Source organism: Coturnix japonica, chromosome Z (assembly GCF_054131305.1).
Source record: "Coturnix japonica strain WE chromosome Z, WE-NBRP24, whole genome shotgun sequence".
In the NCBI taxonomy this organism is placed as follows: domain Eukaryota; kingdom Metazoa; phylum Chordata; class Aves; order Galliformes; family Phasianidae; genus Coturnix; species Coturnix japonica.
Window position 1 is genome coordinate 6395065 of NC_140702.1, and position 24433 is coordinate 6419497.

General features: G+C 42.6%; 1 protein-coding gene across 3 annotated transcripts; it reads left to right on the forward strand.

Moving 5' to 3' along the window:
• On the forward strand, window positions 1-23613 carry TRIM36 (tripartite motif containing 36). Of its 3 annotated transcripts, XM_085529184.1 has the most exons (11): window positions 1-175; window positions 1083-1317; window positions 4144-4173; window positions 12351-12676; window positions 13787-13933; window positions 15665-15760; window positions 17351-17604; window positions 18257-18381; window positions 18920-19213; window positions 19477-19774; window positions 20928-23613. In XM_085529184.1, the coding sequence occupies exons 1-11, from the start codon at window positions 149-151 to the stop codon at window positions 21298-21300; spliced, it is 2205 nt and encodes a 734-aa protein (XP_085385310.1). In that variant the 5' UTR covers window positions 1-148; the 3' UTR covers window positions 21301-23613. The 3 variants fall into 3 exon arrangements, with proteins under 3 accessions (XP_085385310.1, XP_015705523.1, XP_015705524.1); XM_015850037.3 differs by lacking the exon at window positions 4144-4173 and having other exon boundaries at window positions 23-175; window positions 12333-12676; XM_015850038.3 differs by lacking the exon at window positions 4144-4173 and having other exon boundaries at window positions 31-175.
• The last annotated feature ends 820 nt before the right edge of the window (window positions 23614-24433 follow it).

Below are 24433 nucleotides of genomic sequence, written 5' to 3' on the forward strand. Positions count from 1 at the left end.
CTGCCATTCATTCCCTGGGCGTGGCCGCCCCCCGCGGCGCAGCGGCTGCCAGGTACCGCGTCCCGCCATTGTGCGCTGCCGCCGTTCGGTCCGGAAAGGCGGTTCGGCCCGGTCCGTCTCCATCGCTGCGGCAGGAGGAGGGGCCGGTATGGAGGGCGACGGGCTAGAGACCGAGGTGAGCGCCGGGCTGGGGGCGGCTTTGTCCGGGGGGTTGTCGGGCTGAGCCGCGCTTGGGATATTTTGTATTGGGGTATTGGTATTTTTATGTCTTTTTGTTTGTTTGACGGCTCCGGGGGTTTATCTCCGAATGGCTGTGAGCGCGGGGCGGCGGCGTGCTGCCGTGCTGCCGTGCTGCCGGTGATGGGTGGCTGGCATCGGTTCTCCTCCCGGCGGGGAACCCACCCGCACGGTACCGGGTTTTTGTGCAGGGCTCCAGTTCTACCCTGGGTAAACCACAGCAGCTCCGGTGCCCGACAGCGACTTACAGCCGCTGTCTGCCCAATTGGACGCTTATTTTTAATTTTCCCCTAAGTGACGAGCAGGGAAGCTGAGTTAAATGTGTGGCTTGCTATTGTTAAGAAGCGTGGTTGCCTTCGTGCCGCTACGTCCCAAGGTGCAATTAATCTTACTTGTCTCCTTTCCTTCCCTGCAATGCAGACATAACCTAAAGATGAACCAAGTTCGCGTAGAAGCCGTGTGCTTTTCAGCTGCAAGGACTCTCATAAATGTTAATAAAGATTTGTTTGCAGTGTTAACCAGAGCACTGCCACAAGGCAGCTAAAACCAGCCATCATTCTGCAGAGCTGGGCTTGGGTGGCATGAGTAGGGACAGCATCCCTCAGGGTGGTGATGCAATGGAACAGGTTGCCCAAGGAGGCTGTGGATGCCCCATCCCTGCAGGCATTCAAGGCCAGGCTGGATGTGGTTCTGGGCAGCCTGGTTGGTGACCCTGCACACAGCAGGGGATTGAAACCAGATCATCATTGTGGTCCTTTTCAACCCAGGCCATTCTGTGATTCTATGAGCATGGAGTGTCTTACAACTTGTGCTTTCTGCTTGGTTTTCTCCTCTTTCTGTCAAAGGTTCCTACCAAAAGTATTGAAAGAGAGCTCATCTGCCCAGCCTGCAACGAGTTGTTCACCCACCCGCTGATCCTTCCTTGTCAGCACAACTTGTGTCACAAATGTGTGAAGGATATACTGTTCACAGTTGAAGACTCGTTTGCTGATGCAGGTTCTGAATCCTCAAATCAGAGCAGCCCCCGGTTTCGAATCTCTTCTCCTAGCTTGGACAAGATTGACAGAATCAGTAGATCAGGTACGTGTCAGAGTTTTGCTTGTTTTTTTAATGTAATGTATTAGATTGACTTGGGCTGAATGGTATCTGCGTGGGTAAAATGTCTTCTCAGTCCTCCTGATGTGGTTAATTAGACGACTTAGGATAGCACGGATCTTATTCATTCTGTGATAAGAACAGTGGGAAGGTTTTAATTTCAAAGACAAGGCATTTCACAGAGAACACATTTGACTTTGTGGCACCCTGTTTGTAGCCATTGCCTGTTTATTTCAAGTCCTGTTGGGCACCCAGGTGTAGATGTCAGCAACTTTGTTGTCCTGCCCTATTCATGCTGTTTGCATTGCATTGTTTTCCATTGATGGCGATTATTGGGTGATTGAAGAACTGGAGGCTGTGGCTATTTGGAGGTTGTGCTAATAGTCTTTCAGTGTTTTGCTCAGGGCTTTAAGGTGCACTTAGCTTGAGGACTCGTATCACTTTGTGGTATCATGGTATACAGACTCTGACTGTACTCAGCTGTCTCTGTAATTCAGGGATGAGGTGATCAGATTTTACACAGATACACTGGAAGTATTTTATGCATGCCATGCATCTTAAAAGAAACCTCATCTCGGCTTTTAGACTTCATGCTGGAAAAACTGCCCACTATAAAACCACATTCCGCAGTGCTCCGGAAGAGTCATGTGCAAGACACACCCTGAATCTATTTGCATTTCATGTTCACATTTGTCCCCGTCCCAGTTTTCAAAGTTCAGATGTCGTTGCCTTCACTTACGTGACGCTTTGATTTATTCAGCTGTTCCCTGAAATTGGTTTGATAAGTAAATGCTGTGCTTGCCATCGCTTGGCTGACTGTTGCTCAAAGGAATCAAACTGCTAGTTATCTTCATTCCAGCCCTGTTCCAGGATGTGGTGTGGACAGCCTTGAGGTGACTGAGCTCTATACACACTCCATTGCCTTCCTCAGCTGCAGTTTCACAGGAGCCCACTGGTAACTGTGTTATTCCAAGTGGAGGTCTGCTCACTTCCCCCCTCACCCCCCTCCCCACACCCAGACAGTCTGGTCTTCTGGCATTGCTTTGTATGTATGGACTGAGAGCCTCCCTGGTTTTGCAGCCGTCAGCTTTGACAAGGTGGGTATCTTAGCCCCCAGGCTGGGCGCCTGGAAGGTGCCGAATGCACTGTGGGTGACCTCCTTGTGAGAGACAGTATAGGAAGTGTGAGGAGGCTGTCCATGGGGAGCAGCCTTCTTGTGCTGCACTTCCCCTTTGGCCTGTTATCCCACCTTCATCTCGCTCTTCATCACGAGTAGAAACAAGAACCTGCTGTGACACGGTCCAACTCAGTGTGCAGCACAGTCAGCCCTGTGTGAGGAAGGAGGCAGAGGCTCCTCCGAGGAGCCATAAGAAAACAAATGCTCTCACATCCCCCCCTGCATTGGAAGGGAGGAGAATTTCAAAGAGTTGATGGCTGGGGTTTCTAGAACTCATTTCCCAGTTCTGCAGTAGTAGCTGGCTGTTTTTTTCGCAGGGTTTAGATGTACTGCTATGTTAACACCACTGACAGCAGGACAGGAAAGACCTATTTGTGGTGTTCCTGCTCCATTGAGATCTATACCATCAGCTTATTGCAGGCGTTGCCATCTTCACAGTAGTCTGTCACCCTTCCAGCAGACAGATAGAGTGTCCTGTGTTATCTTCCTATCTGACTTGTTAGCTGGGGGAGATAAATGCTTTGCTAATGTCTTCATACCCTTTCCATGAACTTCAGGAGAGTGCTGAAGCTGGGAAGGAATTGTTTTCCCTCTGTTTCCCATAATGAGTGTTGGGCAGAGGCACATCATAGGCAAATCATCTTCCCAGCCATTTCGGATTTGCACAATGAAAATCATATGGAAATGGGAGCTTTAAAGAACACATTTGAATGTTTAGGTTATGCTGCTGTCTTTGCTTTCTTTGCTTCTGATGTTACAGGTGTTATGGTCGCGTTGCTCTCTGAGGTGTGACCTTTTTGCTGTCAGAAGTTTGGTACGGTCACACCTTGTTACTGTGTGACAGGTGGCAGCAGAGGGGCACTCTGACATGGAAATGCATATGAAGCTCAGTAGTTGAATTACTCCATGCAGGGGGAAAAAATGCTCCCATTGGCATCCAAACAGCAGATGCCAGCACAGTGAAAGTTTAAATGCACGGGCATCACCTTCCTAGCAGTAACGCGCTCATAGCAGCTGTGGAACAGGGCATCACCATGCAGGCTCCTGTCCATTGCTGATGAAAATGCATGGCTAATGGCTGAGAAACTGTTATGTAGCAGAGAATGTGCTCTTGTGCAATTTGTTGTATTGTGAAAGGGCCAGAACCAGCAGAGCTCTTTGCTTTTCAGCTGAAATGGGAACGCAGGTTCTTGTAAAAATCCTATACAGTGGGTTTTTTTTTAAAAAAAAAACCTTAATTGTATATTATAAAGTGTTGTTTGCATAAATCCTTGCATACTGAATGGAAACAAAATCTGTTATTCTAATGCATCTTCTGTAATATTAATGTAATTAGTATGTTGGTGTAATTAGAAGGAAGCCTGTAGTGTGGCTGTGTTGTCATCTCTGTGGCATTGCTGGATGATGCAGATCTTGAGTATTTAAAATGTTTTTTTCCTCCCTTTTTTGATTCTGCTTGAATATTGTAGCTGTGTCATCGTGTGCCAGGAATTAAACCTTCTTTCATTGCAGTCCTGCGGTGTTTTAGCAGATCCAGGAGAGACAACAGCCGACACTCTTCATTTGAACCATTGGAAACCAATGGCATATCTCACTTCTTGATGTCTAAACAACTTTCTGTTCATTGTTTGCAGCCTCACAGAGGAGGTCTTTTGGTTGGAGAGGTAGAAATGCTTCACATCTTGTTTTGGTTCTAGATAGTGAGGTCTTCAGATCTCAAATGTTGCTGGTTAGCATATAGATACCTGTCAGTGGTCAAGTCCACAGAGTGACTTTTGCAGCAAGCAGAGGTACAGCAAAGAACTTAAGAAAGCTTTTCATTCTGACTTAAAGGTCAACTGGACTGGTACTGGGTTTAAGGTTAGAGCTATATTTTTTTGTGTCCGCGCACTGCCAGACATACTGGATAGGTACAGATAATGTAAATTCACTGTTCCCCTTAAAACAAAACAACAAAACCAAGGTCTATGCTCAAGCTTTTTAATTTTCAGGAGTTTAGACACTCTGTTTTTAGTAAAAGCTGCTTTTTTTTACTAGATGTGAGGAGTAGTTACTGCACTTATCTTCTTAACAATTAGAGCTCCCCTTTTCCCATTGCTTTCAAATAGAAGGTCACACAGTTCTTTGTTTTCCCCGAGCCCTCTTAATGATGTCTGATAAAGGAGCAGACTGAAAGATACACCTGGTTAATTGAGCAGGTGTTTCTGAGTCTGTCAGTTCAGTACAATGTCATTATTTTTGTGCAATGCTTTGTCAAAACAAAATAGTATTAAAATGTTGCCGTAGTATCGATGGGCATGTGGGCAACCATTAAGGATAATGTTTCTTTCAAGAAAGGGATGAGCCGAAGCAAACATAAACCTGCATTTCACACTCAGCGTGAGGAACGCAGCTGTTAATAGAGTGTGGGCGTTCCTTTGCAGCAGGCAAAGACTGAAGGTGTCATAAAAGAAAGAAACAGCTCAGGACTCCCCCAGAGCTCTCAGAATGGTGCCCTGATATGCTCTTCTTGCAGAAAACACCCTTCATTTGGCTAAGGTTAAAGCGTTGTTTTGCAGCCACTTCTCTCAGCTTTTTCTTTCCTCCTAAGCACCCCTCCTAAAGCTGAGTTTGGGGCTGGCAATGGACATTTACATTTTTCAACACTTTTAGGAGAATCCAGTTGACTTTTAAATTTTTTTATTTTTTTTTTTTAAACTCATGCATTTAATTTTCATGTTGTCCATAATCACAGAGCACTGGTGACACTGTTTGCTTGGAAAACAATCTTTAAGATATCTTCTCCCTTTTCAAACCCACAGGTGTAGGTTGGGCTCTTCTATATTTGAAGTGTTGGTGTCTCTTCTTGGGAAGAGAAGTCTAAGCAGTGTCCTTATATGATATACCTAAGGTTGCTCTTTGAATCATCACGGTCTCCATTCTGATGTTTGCCATTGTGGAGACTGAGTATGAGCACATGCTGTGCCTATTCTTTAGTGGAATTTAGATAGAGTTATTCATTGCAGGTGAAATGGTGCCATTTAGTACTTGAGATGATTCCTAGCATTTCACAGAATATAGAAAGAGTATACACTTGTTCTTTGGAAAGTGGCTTGGCAAACTGTAAAAGACAGTGTGAAATGGATCTAAGTTCCTCTTGGTCACACGTGTAATGTGACTATAAAATTCATGAGTTTTTATTCTTTGTAGGTTTCTTGATTGTTTGTTTGTTTGCTGCATGGGATTCTTGCTGTTCAGTTTTAGCAAGCTGCAAGACAGCTGGGAATGCCAGCACTCCAAGTAATTTATCATTTTGTGAGTGCTTTCTTTCTGAAATGCAAACATATAAGCCTTATAAGCAGAAATCAGGAATTCGAGCTAGTTCTTGTTGCTTATTGGTATATTAACTTTGTTTTAAATGAGGCAAAAAGGGAACGCTTCTTCCTCTAAATACAGATATGCCACAGCATGCAGTGCTGCTAGGAATGTACTCTTCCTGGTTTTAAAAGAGGAAAAAACAGACCAGGCCCTTAGAGTACAGCCAGGGTAAAGGGATGAGACATCTTAAGAAATGCAGGGCTTGCCTGATGCAGGACACTGCTTTCTACCAGCAGTGTCACCAGTCCAGTGCCAAGCAAGTGATTTTGTCCCATCATGGGCAGAATGAAAGGCCTCAATTGGACTGCAGCAGAGCTGCACCAGTGAGCTGCTTGGCCCAGACTTCCAAAGCATGCTCCTGGATGAGAATTTCAAATTGTGTTTTTAAACTTGACCACTGCACCGTGTTGTCTTCTTTTCCTTCTTCCATGTCTTGTCATTGCTTGCTCTCTGCTGTAGTGGATTACTTGTAGGCGTACGTGCAACACTGTGCTGTTATTCTTTTAGTTGTAACACATACTCCAGATCCCTTTCTATAGCTGTTGGCTGCATGGTGCTGTATGGCAAAATCCTCCTTTTTTTCCAGGCCATTGCAGGTGTCTGTGTGGAAGGTGTCTCTCTGTTTCTGTGCACAGTGTTGTAAGTTTGGAGCTTACATCTGAGATAAAGTTTGTGTCTTGCTGCTGTCGCTGTGCCTTGCATGTGTGTGTTGCTGTGTATGCCAAGTTACAGATGTTGCAGGGCGCAATTAAGTTAAAGGTAATTAATTTGCTTCTAGTGAGAACTAGGAAAACTTAAATACTAAAAACAAAGAAACCAACCAAAAGGAAAAATAAAAATAAAAATAAAAGCAAAACAAAACAAAAACTCACCAAACCTCACACACACAAAATCCACACCAAACCTCTGCTTCCTTTAGCCATGTAGTTGTGTGTGGTGACTTGAGCCAGCTGTACTGTGATTGGAATGTGCAGGAGGGCATCAGACCAGCAGAGATTGAGAGACTGAGGCTTTCAGCTTGCACGAACTTACTTATCTTTTGGTTTTTTGCTTCTTAGCTGCTGGTCATCCATGGCTAACATGGGGCACATTTTAAAGGCTTGTAACACAAACACCTTCTATGCTAGTGTTGTTGATTTGATTGCTTCTTTGGGAGAGATGGTGAGAGGCTGGAAGAGGCACAATGGGAAAGGCGAACTTTGAAGTGTTGGGTGAAGCAGCCACAGAAGAGCAGTGCAAGCCAAGAGTTTTTTGCTGGTGTAAAAGGAGTGCTCAAAAATAAATGAAACATTGGTGCCTTTGAAAGGAAGAAAATGAGTAAATACACATAGGAACAGACTTCCAGACTTCTCTTTCTGGAGAATTCATTTGTTTCAGGACTAAGAATTCATGTTTAAGTTGTACCTCCCTTATAAACTTCTTAGCTACAGCAGAGTGAAATCCTCTCCAAGGGATTTTAAAACCATGGTCTAGCTGCAGAGGGTGTTGGATTTTTATCTTTGTAGAGGGAATATGCATTAGGCTCAAATGCTGGCTCAGCCTGCTGCAGGCACATGTAAATGTTTGCTTTTTGATCGTTGTTCCTCCTTGTTTTGGGGTAGATAGGGGTGCTCTCCTTCTTGCTAGCTTTAAGAACGCTGTGCTGTGAGTAGCTTTCAGGTCTGTTGGATCAGTGTTTGGCACATGTTCCAGAGGCTCTCTTAGCATGCAGTTTTATTTGAGCCTTCAATTTCCTTATCTTAGAGAGGAGAAGGAAATTGTGTGCAGCTATTTGGAGCTTCTCCACAGACCACTTTCAGAATAAAATGAGCCAGACATAATGTGTGTAACTCCCTGATTCAGAGTGAAGGAAGCTCTCAAACTTGATCGTTATAGTAAGAGCCTTTATGTTTGGGTTTTGTCATGGTTTTATAATGTTGCTGTCAATATTCCACATCATAACATCATGTGCAGTATGGATCATTAAAAGGTTCATACTCAGTTCCGTGGAATAACAACGTCCCAAATACTCAGCTCACAGAAGAAAACTACATATCCCAGAGGACTTCGCAGCCAGAGATAAGTCACGGGAGGAGGACATATATAATCTTGCTCCCAAATTTTGGTGGAGAATGCGGCCCTTACATCCCAGATGGAATAGTTAATTTTACAATGGCTAATTTCACAGCAGCTAACTTAACAAACACCACGATGTTCAATCCGGTTTCCAGGCTATCTTCTCAGACTGCTGCACACTTTTTGAAAACCAAGCCAGTGTTAATACTTGTCATACTCATGCTCATATGCGTGTGCATGTTATCAGTCTCCCTGAATGTACTCCAATACATTTGCTCTATGCAGAAGTCTCCTCGAAAACCAGAGAATGCTGACTGGCAGGGAAAATGGAAAGGTTTAGGAAAAATCTTAGAAGCGTGGGGACCCACAGTGTTGTGGGATTTCACTCTTGAACACATGAGGGACCCTGAGAAATTGAGTATTTGGGTCAAAGATCTAAGGAGGTAAACCTTATTTGGGGTTTGGCTTATGCATTCCGTGCTCTGTATAATACTATTCTGGAGAGAGAGAGTTTCCGATCTGAGATTCAAGCCAAAAAAGAAAATCCCCAAGTCAACTCTGATCAGTCACAGGAGGCACCAGTAACAGTATCAGTTGCCCCTGTGAAAGGCAAGAAATGGAAACGGGTGTCCTCGTGTCTAGAATGAAAAGAAGGAGAAGCAGAGGAGGAGGCAGTGGAAGATCCAGGTGCTGGGTCTGGATCAGCACCGAGAAGGTCAAAAGGAAAAACACAGAGGCGTGAAGAAGAGACTGATGATGAGGAGGAAATTACTGTTTGTCGACCCCTGAAGTTGACTGAAATCCAAGGCTCAAGAAAGGAGTTTACACGGTGTCAAGATGAAGGTCTCCTTGCCTGGTTGCTTTGCTACTGGGACAGCAGGGCCATTGAGTGCTGCTGTACCAGACATGTTGGAACTCCAGTACGAGCTGGAGTCAAAAGCAGCCAAATGGTATTCCACCATTGACATTGCCAATGCCTTCTTCTCTATTCCTTTGGCCGCAGAATGTAGGCCACAGTTTGCCTTCACCTGGAGGGGCATTCAGTACACTTGGAACCATTTGCACCCAGGGTGGAAACACAGCCCAACCATTTGCCATGGGTTGGTCCAAACTGTACTGGAACAGGGTGGTGCTCCTGAACACCTGCAGTACATTGATGACATTACTGTGTGGGGCGATGCAGCAGAGGAAGTTTTCGCAAAAGGAGAGCAGATAATCCAAATTCTTCTCCAAGCTGGCTTTGCTATTAAGCGAAGCAAAGTAAAAGGGCCTGTCCAGAAAATTCAGTTCTTAGGTATAAAGTGGCAGGATGGACGTCGTCATATCCCAACAGATGTCATCAACAAAATGGAGACTGCCATGTCTCCACCAACTAGCGAGAAAGAGACACAGTCTTTCCTGGGTGCAGTGGGCTTTTGGAGGATGCACATTCCAAACTACAGCCTCATTGTAAGCCCCCTTTATCAGGTGACGCTGAAGAAGAACGATTTTGCATGGGGCCCTGAGCAGCAGCAGGCTTTTGAGCAGATTAAACAAGAGATAGCCTGTGCTGTGGCCCTGGGGCCAGTACAGACTGGACAGGATGTAAAGAACATCCTCTATACTGCTGCTGGAGAGAAAGGCCCCACTTGGAGTTTGTGGCAAAGAGCTTCAGGAGAGACCTGAGGCCGACCCCTGGGATTCTGGAGTCGAGCATATAAAGGGTCTGAGGAGTGCTACACTCCAACTGAGAAGGAGATCTTAGCCGCGTATGAGGGGGTTCGGGCTGCTTCCAAAGTAGTTGGTACTGAAACGCAGCTCCTTCTGGCACCTCGACTGCCAGTGCTGAACTGGATGTTCAAAGGACAGGTTCCCTCCACTCATCATGCTACCGATGTCACCTGGAGCAAGTGGATTGTGCTGATTACACAACAAGCGTGAATGGGAAACCTCAATTGTCCAGGAATCCTAGAGGTAATCATGGACTGGCCTGAAGGTAAAAAGTTTGAAACATCACCAGCAGAAGAGGTATCACGTGCTAAAGAGGCCCCACCATACAACAAACTACCAGAAAAAAAAGATACGGTTATAAAGGTGCATCGTGTGGATGCACACATGCCCAAGAGTCGGGCTACTGAAGAACAACAAAACAACCATCAGGTAGATCAAGCTGCCAGAATTGAGGTAGCCCAAATCAACTTGGACTGGCAGAATAAGGGCGAATTATTTCTAGCTCGATGGGTCCATGAGACCTCAGGCCATCAAGGAAGAGACACGACATATAAGTGGACCAGAGACTGAGGGGTGGACTTAACTATGGACTCTATTGCACAAATTATTCATGAATGTGAAACATGTGCCATAATTAAACAAGCCAAGAGGATGAAACCTCTCTGGGAGGAAGGGCGATGGCAAAAGTATAAATATGGGGAGGTGTGGCAGGTTGATTATATCATCTTGCCATGATCTCGCAGTGGTAAATGCTATGTGCTTACCACAGTGGAGGCAACCATTGGTGGCTCGAAACATACACAGTACCCCATGCTACTGCTCGAAACACCATATTAGGTCTTGAGAAACAAGTCCTATGGCGACATGGCACCCCAGAAAGAATTGAATCTGATAATGGGACACATTTCAAAAATTTCCTTATAAATACTTGGGCCAAAGATCATGGCATTGAGTGGATTTATCATATTCCCTACCATGCACCAGCTTCTGGTAAAATTGAATTATATAATGGGTTGTTGAAAACTATGTTGAAAGCAATGGGTGGTGGAACGTTTAAGCACTGGGAAAAGCATCTGGCAGAATCCACTTGGTTGGTCAATACTAGAGGATCTGTCAGTCGTGATGGTCCTAGCCAATCTAGCCCCCTACACACTATAGAAGAACATAAGGTCCCTGTTGTACATGTAAAGAACATGTTGGGAATATATGTATATATATATTAATATATGTATATATCTTGGTGTATATATGTATATGTAATAAACATGATGTAGTAATGTAGAATAAGGGGTGGAATGTCATAGTTTTGTAATGTTCCGCGTCATAACATCATGTGCAGTATGGATCATTAAAAGGTTCATACTCAAGATCAACATCCCGAATACTCAGCTCTCAGAAGAAAACTACGTATCCCAGAGGACTTCGTGGTCAGAGATAAGTCATGGGAGGAGGACATATATAATCTCGCTCCCAGGCTGGAGTTCTTCCTCTCTTGGACTCTCGGAGAGTGGGAAGCGTTCCAGCCGTGTCGCCTAGAGTTCACAGTAGGCCTCTCGGTTTTCGGGGACTCTCTCTCTCTGTTTTGTTTGATTTATTAGCCTCAATCATATTGTATTATATTATCTTGTATTCCGATATCATATTTAGTGAAATAAGTTTTCCTCCTTAGATTGCCACCGCTGTTCTCTTTTCACATTCCCCTTTTTCCCTTCCCTTTCAGGCCAGGGGCCCTACGGGGTGGCTGCCCACTGTCATGGGCACAGGTAAATCTAGGTAACCCGTGACAGGTTTCTAAGCATTCTTCCTTTGTCAAGGCTGTTCAGCTAAAGAAAAGATTTGTCAGTGTCTGCATATCTTGACTAACAGTTCTGGCTGACAGTTCATACTGTAAAGAGCTAATTCTCATTTTCCTCTTTTTATGGCTTCTCTTGGGATAACCCAGATAGGTTTGACTCAGCTGAAGGGAACTTCAGGGAGCTCTGAACTGGGAATAACTGTTCTCAGTGGGAATTAAGTATCTCTCACTGGAATGTGTTACAAGCTGTTAGTCTCTTTTTAGACAGCCAGTCAGCCCAATGCTGACTGGTTCCTAAGAAGTACATATGTACTGTTTCAGAAGGCAACATTTGAGTGCATCCCCAACTAGACCATGAACTACTACATCATCCTTTAAAGGAGTGCCTTTTTGAAGTTCTCGGTGGTACATAACTATATAGGAGTTTATTAGGCTTAGGAAGGTATACGTTTGTTCCTGAGTGGATCCTCAGTCTCACTGAAGTAGGTGGCCACAAGCTGGGGCAGCCTGCCTTCTGTGCCTTGTGCACGGATGCTGGGGAGCTCTGAGCAGCAGAGAAATTGTTTTTATTTATCCCTGGCAGTGCAGGACATGATCTGAGGGAAAACAGTATTGATGGTAGAGTTGTTGCAAGAAGTGGAGCTGCAGGAAGCAGAAGGTGGAATTGGAACACTTGAATTCATCTTGGCAGAATTGAGCTTTGGAATAGTTTGTAATGTTGTCTGGTCTCAAACATTACAGTACCTTGTTATGGCAAATCTATTCTCTTTGGCTTGGCAGAGTGTTTATAAATTAGTATCATATTAGTTCAGATGACATCTCATGATAATTTAGGACTGGTTCATAAATCCTTGCGCTTCTCTTTTTATGACCGGAATCTCTTCTGTTTATGCTCCTTCTAATCAGGATTTGCTGTCTACACAGGCAGAAAACGCAACTCTCTGACTCCTAGAACAACTGTGTTTCCTTGTCCTGGCTGCCTACATGATATCGATCTTGGAGAACGTGGTGTCAATGGCTTGTTTCGAAATTTTACTTTGGAAACAATTGTGGAACGACACAGACAGGCAGCCAGGGCAGCCATAGCTATTATGTGTGACTTCTGCAAACCTCCACCTCAAGAATCCACAAAGAGCTGCATGGACTGCAGTGCAAGCTATTGCAATGAATGTTTCAAGGTACACCATCCCTGGGGGACAGTAAAAGCTCAGCATGAGTACGTTGGACCAACCACCAACGTCAGGCTTAAAGTAAGTGCACTGGATCCTAGGGGATTTTGGTTGCTGTATTCAGATATGGCTTCAGATGTATTTCTGCTTTGGCAGTTGGTTTTTAGGACCACTGTAGTTTTATTAACTTCTGCTCTCATTTGAGTAAATGATAAGCTTTTGTTTGTTGATGCCGAACTGGCTTGTATGTATTTGAAGAGGACTCTATAAAATTAAGCATTTTGTTTTACTTCAGTTAATGGATTGTGTTTATTTATTTATTCATTTACCTTAAGACATAAAGATTTTGAGCATCCTGAATTGTCTTAAGGGAGTTTACTAGGAAACACATCCTCATAGATTTGTTGCTTGTAAACAAAATGAAGAACCTTTTCCTAACACCCAGCCAGACCTTCCCCTGATGCAGCTCCATCCTGTTCCCTTGGCTTCTGCTGCTGTTGCCAAAGAGCACAGATCAGCACCTGCTCGCATTCAATTTGCCATCAACCAGAACCACCAGATACCTCTCCCTCATTTAGCAGTTACTCCAATGTAGATGTTCAGTTTTTGGAAGATGGTTGTTAGTGAGTGCCAGACTTTTCAGATTATCGAAGCTGATACTTGAGTGAACAATTGTAATTGGAATCAGATGGGAAAAAAAAATAAAGGAAACAGAGCCTTTTATCTTCAAGCAGGCTGTGAGTGATGTTAGGGGCAGTATTTCACTCCAAGAGCAATAGCTACGCAGCTTTTCTGAGTCCAGTTTAGATTTAAATCACTACTGTATTATGCCAACTCTCACTTTAAGACATAAATCATAGCTCTTTTGAGAGAGAATTGAGGTGCTGACCTGGAGCCGGTAGAATTTGAGAGGGTGGGGTATGTTGTATGTATTGCATTTACAGCTCAGAATGTGGGTAGAGGTATTTCACAGCATGCAAACCACTTCAGGGATTAGCAAGATGATTAACTGCATTATGGAGGCTACCGGATGTGTACATAGTCATACAATAGTGGACAGATAGAAAAATATGGCACGTAAGTTGAATATAACAAAAATCCATTGTAGGGATCAGATGCTGCCTTGGGACAGCTGTTGTTTTAATGTTTTCTTCTTGGAAGTACACATTCATTCTTTGTTCTCTTTTTTAGATACTGATGTGCCCAGAACACGAAATGGAGAAAGTTAACATGTATTGTGAAATCTGCAGAAGGCCTGTTTGTCATCTTTGTAAACAGAGTGGATCTCATGCAAACCACAGGGTAACAATGATGAGCACTGCCTATAAAACTCTGAAGGTAAAAGCAAGCATTATTTGACCTGAACTTAAGAAGAGAAAGAACATTGAGCTTCTGTTGTAAGGGCAAACTCTCTCTGGCAGGAAGCCTGCACATGTCCTTGGAGGACATGGGTCATGAGGCATGCTGTTGTGCAACCTCTGTTAGTGTATATATCAGTGTGACTTAGCACATCTGAGAAAATAACTTTTCTGTGATGTTTGAAACGTGACCACTTCAGAATGCTTCCACCTTACTTTGGCTGTCTGTGCAGCAGTACTGACCCTTTCAGAAAGTTTAAGCCATTAATAGTTTGCTGTCTGGCTTGTGGCAATGGATGATTTCAGGCTGGTTCCCTTGTGTCTTGGATGAACTCACACTTTAAAGACACATCAAAACAATTTGAAACTGAAGTGTCTCATGAAGCCTTGCATGTTACTGAAGCTGTGTAGCTGTTAATTAACTAAGCACAGTACCAAAAAGAAGACTTGCAAACATTGTTTTGATACTACAAAATGATTGCTGCTATCTTTTCCCCTTTCTTCATATCTGGCTCTTATCCACAAAGAAAAAGGGCTGAGAGGGGAAGATTTTTCCTTTCTGCCTTTTGGCCTCCTTGCTCATTTGCAAGGCTGTTCCTGTACTAATGCTGTCTTTTGAAAACAGGGAAGTGCAGAGACACTCATAAGCTGTGCTTCAAACCACTCATTTCTCCAGTAAATCTTACTAGAAATGAATTAATAACAGGCAGGGCTTTTCTGTAAGTTGTAATAATGTTCTTAAGCCTCTGGTTCCTCAGCCAAAGATGATGACCCCTCTGGGAAGGAATGAGCCTTCTTAAGTTGCTTCATGTTGCTTGCTGAAACGAGTCTGTCAGTGTGGTCATTTGGGGAAACTCAGCAGTTCTTTACAGTGTTGACTTACAAAGCCTTTGACACTGTCTCCTGCAGTATTCCCCTGGGGAAGCTGGCAGCCCATGGCTTGGACAGATACTCTTTGCTGGGTAAAGAACTGGCTGGATGGCTGGGCGCAGAGATTGGTGGTGTTAAATCCAGATGGTGACCAGTCATGAGTGGTGTTCCCCTGGGGTCGGTATTGGGGCCTGTCCTCTTCAGTATCTTTACTGATGACCTCGATGAGGGCATTGAGTGCACCCTTGGTAAGTTTGCAGATGACACCAAGTTCCGAGAAAGTGTTGATCTGCCTGGGGGATGCCTGTCAGAGGGATCTGGACAGGCTGGAGAGCTGGGCTGAAGCCAATGGGATTAGGTTCAACAAGACCAAGTACTGGCTCCTGCACTTTGGCCACAGCAACCCCAGTCCAATGCTACAGGCTTGGAGGAGAGTGGCCAGACCCAGGCGTGTTGATCAAGTTGTCAAGTTCTCAAGTTGTGCCAGGGGAAATTCAGGTTGGATGTCATTGTATATGTCTTCTTTGAGAGTGTGGTCAGGTGCTGGAACAAACTGCTCAGGGAGGTGGTGGAGTCACCATCCCTAGCAGTGTTGAAGAAATGTTTAGATGCTGTACTGAGGGACATGCTTCAGCAGGAAACATTGGTGGTAGGTGGACAGTTGGACTAGTTAAGGTCTTTCCAACCTTGGTGATTCTCTGGTTCTGACTTTCAAAACTGATAGTAGACTGCCAGCCTTGCTACAAGGTAAACTGAGCATTTACTGAGTGACTTATTTCTGCTGTTGATGCGTTTGGGTTGGGAATTCTTGATGTGATAGTTTGTTGTTCTGTTTTAACAGGAAAAGCTTTCAAAAGATATAGAGTACCTCATCAGTAAGGAAAGCCAAGTAAAAGCTCACATCTCACATCTGGGTCTGCTGCTGAAAGAAACAGAGGTAATAATGATTTGCTGTTTGGGAAGGGGTAGTCCTTGAAGGGACAAAGCAAGGGCTGGAGCTGTTTCCCACACAGTGTTTCACTGGCTATATTGAGGGCTGGAGGGTTAATTTAAACAGTTTCTGTAGAAGCTGTGTTAGTCTTCTCTCTTTAAAACCATTCTGACAGTGTGGGAAATCTAGGCAATGTACAAGGGAGGGGGAAGTTTTGATTTCCAGTGCAAATTTCAAATAAGGCTTATTTGATACTTTAATCAAAGATAGATGAGTTAGACTTAAAGCTCTCTGTATTAATGGAAATGCCACAGCTTATGCTTTTTGATTACTTTGAGGGCGTTGCAGTAAAGTCGGAACTAAGATCAAAAACTCTGCTTAGAAGAAAGAAACAGAGGTGGGGGTATTCTTTGCATACAAAATGCAAAACTGACAGAAATTGCAGGAGCTCCTGGCCCTGCCCTTTCCTGGATGCAGATTGTATCTGTGCATATATCTGCGGTAGTAGTTGAGAATGGTCCTGCTCCTCTGAGGGAGCTGTATGTCTCAACATGACATTGGGCTACCCTGGGAAATGTACAGAGGTCACAAGGTTTCAGATTCCCTTAGGGTAAATTAAGATGAAATGAAACCAAACAACCAGCTAAATGTTTGCTTGGATATCGCTATGATACTTAGATATATGTGTCTGTATCTTATTGGCTGTTAGATACAATGATATGCCTTGCATTATGACCCTTGGATCCAGCAGTGTCACAGCAGTCAGGGTTGTTTCTCTGGTGCTGAGCAAACATGCCTGAGCTAGCAGTCTTGACTTCCATATGCTCACAGTCCTCCCAGTAAAGCAGAGCTCAAGTCACAGTTTGTGCAGTTCCACTAAGCATGTACAGTCCTTCTTCAGAATGTCTGAGAAATGAGCTGGGGTCTCAAGTGGTTGTCAGACTGAGATACAGCACTACACCAGCTCAAGTGCAGTCTGAGGTTTAGAATACTCTGGAAATTGGTCAGTGGGTTGGAGGGTCTCCAGGAGTCTCACTTTCCCCCTGCCCACAAGACTCCTTGTTGAGCGTCCTTGATGCACAGACATAGTTATTGATATCTCTCCCTCCCCCATTAAGCTCTCACGGTGTTGCCGAACAGGTCTTTATAGTCTTAGAAGATAAGGAAATCCATCTGTATATGCAGTGTCTTGCCTTGTTAAGGTCCCCTCCTCCAGCATCTCCTTATCTCCTACCAAGTGTTTAGGACATTAACCCATTTGCTTCTCAGCCTCTTACAGTGAGAAGTCTCCTGGGCATGAAGGCTTCAGAGCCATCTGCTTTTATAGCTCTTTTCCATGAGCTGTTTAGGCAGAGAAATGTCCTATATAATTCAAGGCATAAACTGAGAGATAGTTTCCTGCTCTTCACTCTTAGTGTTAAGATAGAAAATATATACTAGCTTGGGTGCAACGTTGCTTGTATTTTCAGTTCTTTAACAGTACAACAAAGCTGTAAGTCTTTCAAACAGATGATTATATTGCTGTTACAGTTAAACCGATTTGTTTCAGACACAGAGCTATGAGATTGGTTTAAAATGTATTTTGTTCTTTCCTAGTGCAATGGGGAAAGAGCTAAAGAAGAGGCATCTCAGAGTTTTGAGAAATTAATTAATATTCTGGAGGAGAAGAAGTCTGCAGCTCTTAGGGCAATTGAAGTGTCTATGAATTTAAGGCTGGACAAATTGCGAACCCAAGCAGAAGAATATGAAGGTCTCCTGGAAAATAATGGCCTTGTAGGATATGCTCAAGAAGTGCTTAAAGAAACTAATCAGTCCTGTTTTGTTCAAACAGCAAAGCAACTTCATGTCAGGTATCTTGGTTATCATCTGGGTTAGGTACAGGTTCTGCTGCTGCAGGACATCTGGTCAAGTAGGTTATCGTAACACTTTCTAGCTGGGTTCTGGGTGTAGTACTTCTTATTGCAAAACCTCACAAGCAGTCCAGGTGCAGTTCAGAAGAGATTACTGTGGTACTGTGTGTGTTAAGAGATAGCACACCAAAGGGAGATTCTGTCCTTCTAAATCATGTAGCCCTGCTTAGTAGAACGGCAGTGGAAGGGCAGTCTGTTCAGCTCGCTGACACATTCCTCTGTACAGTGATTTTATCAGCTATTTGCAAGTTAATCTAACAGGTCTCTTCTGACTCTACACTTCTGATCTTAATAGTTGTTCTCCATTAGCATTTCACATCTGTTTTGTACTTTGAACAGAATGCAGAAAACTGTTAAAGGCGCTCTGCTATTTGAACTGTTACCTGTTCACTGTCCTTACCCTCATGTGCATAAGGATTTTAACCTTTGCATTTAAATTCTGTCTAGTGAAGAAAGTGAGCCTTCAGTACGTACATGAAAGCAGAATATATATGTTTTTTTAAAGTAAAATCTGTCATTTCTGTTTTCAGAAATGTACATTCATACATTCCCTTTTCTTTCTTCTGCCATGCCCCCACTCCCATGCTTTCAGAATCCAAAAAGCTACTGAATCGCTGAAGAGCTTCCGGCCAGCAGCTGAAAGTTCTTTTGAAGATTTTGTGGTGGACACAGCCAAGCAAGAAGTGATCCTTGATGACTTAGCCTTCTATTCCAATGGTACGTTGTGAGAACATCAAGTCTATCTTGAGCTTCTCCAGAAAGGGGGAGGATTTATGCAGGGCTGCAGTTGCAGATCTCAGTGAGGTACCCTGACTTGCAGTGGTCCTTCTGCCTTCATAATCCACACAGCATTACCCATCAGCATTACCTGTTGCTCTGACAGGCAAGCTGAGATGCCATCAACTTCAGTACCAATTTACATCAGCTTCCAAAATATTGTAGATAAGTAACACTTAATTGAATCTAAGTGGAAGCCTGTTGTGCGTGCAGAAAAAAAAAGTGCATTTCTAATGTTGTTAGGGTTTTTTTTTCAGCAGCTTGCACAAATTAATAGCACAGCTTTCAAATGAAATACAGAACCTAAGGGATTCGTTTGAGTGCAGAAACACAAGCAGTGTCACCTGTACTCTTTAACTGTGCAAGTCATATTATTTTCCACTCTGCTAATCTGCTGAGCAAAGACTGGTGTAGATCACTCTAAAACAATTTATATCTAAGCTTCTGGATGTTTTCTTCTTAATCTCTGGCCTTCCAGGACTGGAAATACCAGAAATCAATGAGGAGAAATGCAGGATGTATAACAAAGCTCTGATCAGTTGGGAATGCCCCGGGAAAACAGACTCTGCTGATATGTATGTTCTTCAGTATCGTAAGCGTAATAAAGAAGAGGAGAGTGTGATGTGGCAAGAGGTTGAAGTTTACAGCAAGAGTCAAGTCCTGTCCGATCTTGATGATGACAGTAGCTATGCCTTTAGAGTTCGAGGATATAAAGGGTCCATCAGTAGCTCTTGGAGCAAGGAAGTTATTTTGCGTACACCTCCCGCTCCAGGTACTGGGTTTTCTTATGTCCGCCTGCCCTGGAAACCACCTACAGTTCTTATACTTCTATCCCATTACTGGTTGTATATATATGTATAGAAGCACTGTAATAAACAGGTTAATTATCATAGTGCAATTATTAGCATGCATGACAATCCCAGTAGCTTTTATAGTGAGAATTTCTAATGTCAGCCTATGCTAAGATGTAGTTTATAAGCATAGAAAGCCAAAAAATATTTAACTAACAGGATTTCTTGGAATACTGTTTTTCAGTTCTTAGCTTTCTTTTTGATGACAAATGTGGGTACAACAGTGAACGTCTCCTTCTGAACCCAGAAAGAACCACTGTGGAAAGCAGGGCTGGGTTTCCTTTGCTGCTAAGAGCTGAACGCATGCAGTTTGGATGCTACACAACCCTGAATTACATCATTGGTGACACCGGTATTGCCAAAGGAAAGCACTTCTGGGCTTTTCATGTGGAAGCCTATTCTTACCTGGTAAAAGTGGGAGTTGTTTCTAGCACCATGATACAGAAATTTTTCCAGAATACGCAGGATGTGACCAGCCCAAGGTAAATTCCAGGCATGTGCATGAAATATGTTTTGTACAAGAAGATGGTTGGGTTTGTTTTATTTTATATTATGTTAATAATTGAAAAGCAAATGTAGTCTCAGTTAATAAACTTGAACCTAAGCAGCGGAAAGTAGCTCGAAGCCATATGATACATGCACACTGTCCTATTCCTTTCTTGTTCCCTGCTTTCAGTAGAGCTGTTTGAATTGCTCAGGATCCCATTATCTTTCTTTTTTTGGAAAGAAGTCAGGTTTGTGCAAATATTGAAATACATTAGTTAAGGCAAGAAGGCGGAAAGCCATTAGCTGGGAGACAGAAGCAATTCTTGGTTGTCATTAGGTAGACTATTAGTATGCTGGATTGTCAGCTGTTCAGAGGTACAATGTTCACAGTGTTATCTGTCTGTCTGTGTAGTAGCTTGCGTCATGGTGGATTCCAACTTGCTTGTGTATGGTTTTTGGATTGCTGCTGAGCAGAAGTCAGAATACGGTGAACAAACCAGCACAAAGGTTTCCAGTTCTCAACTGCAGCTACAATAAACTTGGATATATCTAGAAAAAGAAGGCTGGGAAGGTGTTGGCTGGAGTCTGTAGCTCTATATCTAACAGATGTGTTGGCTTCTTCCTACGCAACATAATAAAGCTGAAAAAAAGCTCATGCCTTAAGTTGCTTAGTCAGTGTAGTGAAGGCAGTGTGATATGGTAATTGCACAGAAACCTCTTAGAACAAGAGTAACATTAGATGTATTTATCGGTGTTATTTTTTATTATATAAATGAAGTTAAGCATATCCTGCCTGTAATGATAAATCATATTTGCAGAATTACCTGTCAGGTTACCTAACTTACTGAACCTGGTAGGTTCATTAATCATTACCTAGCATAAGTAGATTTAGATAAACTTGGAACTTAATACTTGGAACTCCTTAGCAAAACCTACTGTTGTCTCACCCTCACCGGTTCAGCTCCTACCAGCTGTTTCAAGCAGCCCAAGTTAGTAAATGTATCTTCCAGCACAGGCGTATGTTTTTACCCCACAAGCTTTTGGTTTCTGTATGGTGTTACCCATCTTACAGACGTGTTTTCTCTAGTTCACACTGTAGATACTGTTTCTGAATCTGACAGGAGCAAATGGTTGTTTTTTCTGTTCCAGATCTGAACATGACAGTGGTCACGACAGTGAGAGTGAAGATGCCTGTTTGGATTCCTCACAGCCTTTCACGCTCGTCACTTTGGGCATGAAGAAGTTTTTCATCCCCAAGGCAGCTGCTGATTCAAGGGCAGCTGCTGACCCCAAGGATGCAGCAAGTAGAATCCTTCCCCTGCCCTCCTGCATTGGGATCTGCCTCGACTGTGACAATGGCAAGGTGGGCTTTTATGATGCCAGCCACATGAAATGCCTGTACGAGTGCGAGGTGGAATGCTCAGGCATAATGTACCCAACCTTTGCCTTAATGGGTGGTGCAGCAATTCATCTCACAGAAGCCATCCCAGCAAAGTATTTGGAATACCAAGATGAGCTATAGGCTAGTGATGCTTTGTTGCTATCCTGAATTTAAAAACCAGAGCAGAAGCATTTAACCTTAGTTTTCAGTCCTGATTCAAATACAATATACCTAAGTGCTGGTCACACTTCTGTGTTGCTTTTTGTTTGTTTGTTTGTATGTTTGTTTTTGAATGAACAGTCCAGACATTTCCAACAGAAGGAAATGTTCTTCCAGGAGCTCTCCTGCCTTTCTTTTGATCTGTGTGATCTCCACAGACTTTCCTCCTTGGGAAGGTGGGGAGGAAGTTTGACTAACAACCAAAATTACTCTTCAGGGATAGAAATCTGCCTTTTATGTAACATAGATTGTTAAATAGTCAGTTTTGAGTTTAACAGACCAAACTGACAGCATATGATTGCCATTATTCTTTGAGATACCTGTCTTAATGCATCTGCAGGATCAAAATTGCACTAATAGAATAAGAAGCAGTGAGAAATGAAAACTGCAGGTGAATACTTATGCTGTATTTGGAAGGAGGAGGTTAAACTAGAAACTTTATTTCATGTAAGCGTAATGCAACTGTAAGCTGAAACTAGTTCTGGCACCTGATGTATAGTTGATGGTGTAACTGTAAGTTCCTGTACTGTACAAGGCTTTTAGTGTAGACTTTAAATATATAAAGTGCAATTTGACCATAAATGTCAGACTTCCAAGTCTGATATCAGAAGTTTTTGCATGTGTGAGTAGTAGTACCTGGTTTTAGGCAAAAGCGAATGAGTACTTGACATGACTATTAACATGCAAACTTAAAAATTCATGTATTTCTGTTAATACATGTTTTTCTAAGTTATTTTTTTAATCTAACAATGGCTTTTTGGTCAGAATGATAAAATGCACTGATTCAGTTTTGAGACCCGACTTCTGCCTTAAGAGGCGTCTCTGTTCAGATTTATGTTCCTCTCATGTTAAAATCTGTATCATGTTGTAGTGCTTGCATCTGTTTGGAAGAAATTTACACAAACAGAAATAAAAAGTTTGAGTACTTCTGCTGTTAATTGAGGAAAAATAAGGTTCTGAAGTGAAGGACGTTGCTAAAATACACTCAATTTTTTATGAATTTGGGGATATAACGTTGCATCTTGATGAATGTGAATTATGTTTACTAAGTACCTGTATATAGCTGTAGAGCAATGGACTGTGACCTAAAAATTGCAAGAAGTGGGCACCACTGGTGATGGATTGAGAGTTTGTCTTGATCTTAGAGGTCTTTAAGAAATATTAAGGTTTCTTTGATCCTCTCATCTTGTGAGACTCTCTCTCTAGCTGTGAATGATGATGAATCTGGGATTTATTTCTTTCTGTAATCTTAAAACTTAACTCTTTCAGTCCGTACCAGATATTAAACTGACTAGGACAAATTCTCTTCTGTAGAATTTTCCACACGATCCTAATGGTTAGCTCTGAACACACTGCACACATCCAAGGCTTCCTCATCTGATGTATTGTTCTGCATTTAAGAAGATTGTGTCTCTTCTGCATTCTTACCTAGTTGCTCAGTAATGAGGGCTTCCTGCAGTTCTCCAGTCTTCCCTTTTCTTTAGCTATGGCTTATCCCAATGTGTAATTTTCATTCTTCCATTTATCTACCAAATCTAGCATCAGTTTAAAGCTACAGATTGTAGGGTTACTTTTCCTAATCTCTTATTCCCAGATCTTATCTCTTTCTACAGGTAAAAATCTCATTTTTAAAATTCAGTTTCTTAGTACTATATAATATAGTACTATATATATATTATTTTGCCTAACGTTCATTTAAGATGTGCTCTGCTATGCAATTACTTATTCTACTGGACACGGACTGATACTGCTTAAAACATTTACCTGCCTTTTGGTATGCAAGTATCTCATTCAGCATTTTAAAAATGGTATGGCTTTTGGCGTAGAATACCTTGGATGTGTTCATCACAGTTCTATAGGGTGCTTGCTCCAGTCTATTGAATAGAAGTTTACTGTCACAGGCAAATGATTTTTCCCACCTGTCAGAGGTACGGTTCAATAGTACATGCCTACACTGACACCTACTTTTCCAAAACAATTTTCTTCCTACAAAACAGCACTTTACAATGTGGACTAAGCTAACAGTGTGATATCGTGTGGATCTTTGTGCAATATAGCTGTCTGGTGAATACTGTGTGATTTGCAAAGCTTCATTCAGGTGTGAATCATGTAGACCCTTCTTAATGTATTTAAAGCTTTAACAAAAAGGCCTTATTTAAAAAATACTCTGAAAAGTAAATGTGATGTCAGTTTTTTGTTTGTTTTTTTTTCTAAATAAAAGCTGAGAATACTGTAGCTTTGTTCTTTGCATTATTACATCCCGTATATGTGTGTGTGTGTGTGTTCTTGGAGTGGCATCATTACGAATGTGCAGCTTACCAGCCCTGAGTGGTAGGCTGAGATGGTGCAAAGTCTCTGGCTCAGCACTTAGTGAGCAGCAGCTTTCTGAAAGCTTATTTTTAAGGTTCAGAAAAACAAACTACATCTGCATGAGAGAGAACTTCACTTTGCACTGGAGTCTCAAATTAGAAAGAAGGGGCTTTGACTTCGCCTGAAGGATATTTTTAGCTCGTTGGCAAAATAATAAGGCTTTTTGTGTATTTATTGCCTGACTATAAATATTGCAGGGGCAAATTCAACTTAGTATGAAAGGGCTTGTTTGTTTTAGCTAGCCTGCTTGGTTTTATAGGCTTAGTTCTTGTTCTTAACCCTTTTATTTCTCCTGCCCCCTTTCCCATATGACTGTTGTAAGGAAGAAATGGGTGGCTGACATAGTTTAAGAGAATGTTTCTCTCTATTTTTTTATTTTATTTTTTTAAATTTTCCTACCTGTTCACTAAATTCTGACCTTCATTTTCCCCGTTCAGTTTCAATCATACCATCTTAGGTTGGATTCATTTACTGGGCTTCACACTCTTCAGAGTTGGAAACAACTACAGCAGCAGTCTCTGCTCCTCCATGCAGTACAGCTGATGGGGAATTAGAAAAAAAGTAAATAAAATACAGAGCTATCCCTAGACCCTGCAGAAGGAAATGGAGAGAAACCACCCTGTGTAGACAGAAAACTTTTTATACAGTTAAAGGTTTAAAGGGAGATGAAAAATGAGCATTTTCT

What these genes read in the sequence shown, in the direction of transcription:
- TRIM36 (XM_085529184.1), top strand. Translation starts at nt 149, where the DNA reads ATGGAGGGCGACGGGCTAGAGACCGAG. An exon ending in CTGCCTATAAAACTCTGAAG is followed by an intron (nt 13,934 to 15,664) that starts GTAAAAGCAAGC and finishes CTGTTTTAACAG; the next exon opens with GAAAAGCTTTCAAAAGATAT. An exon ending in GCAAAGCAACTTCATGTCAG is followed by an intron (nt 17,605 to 18,256) that starts GTATCTTGGTTA and finishes CCATGCTTTCAG; the next exon opens with AATCCAAAAAGCTACTGAAT.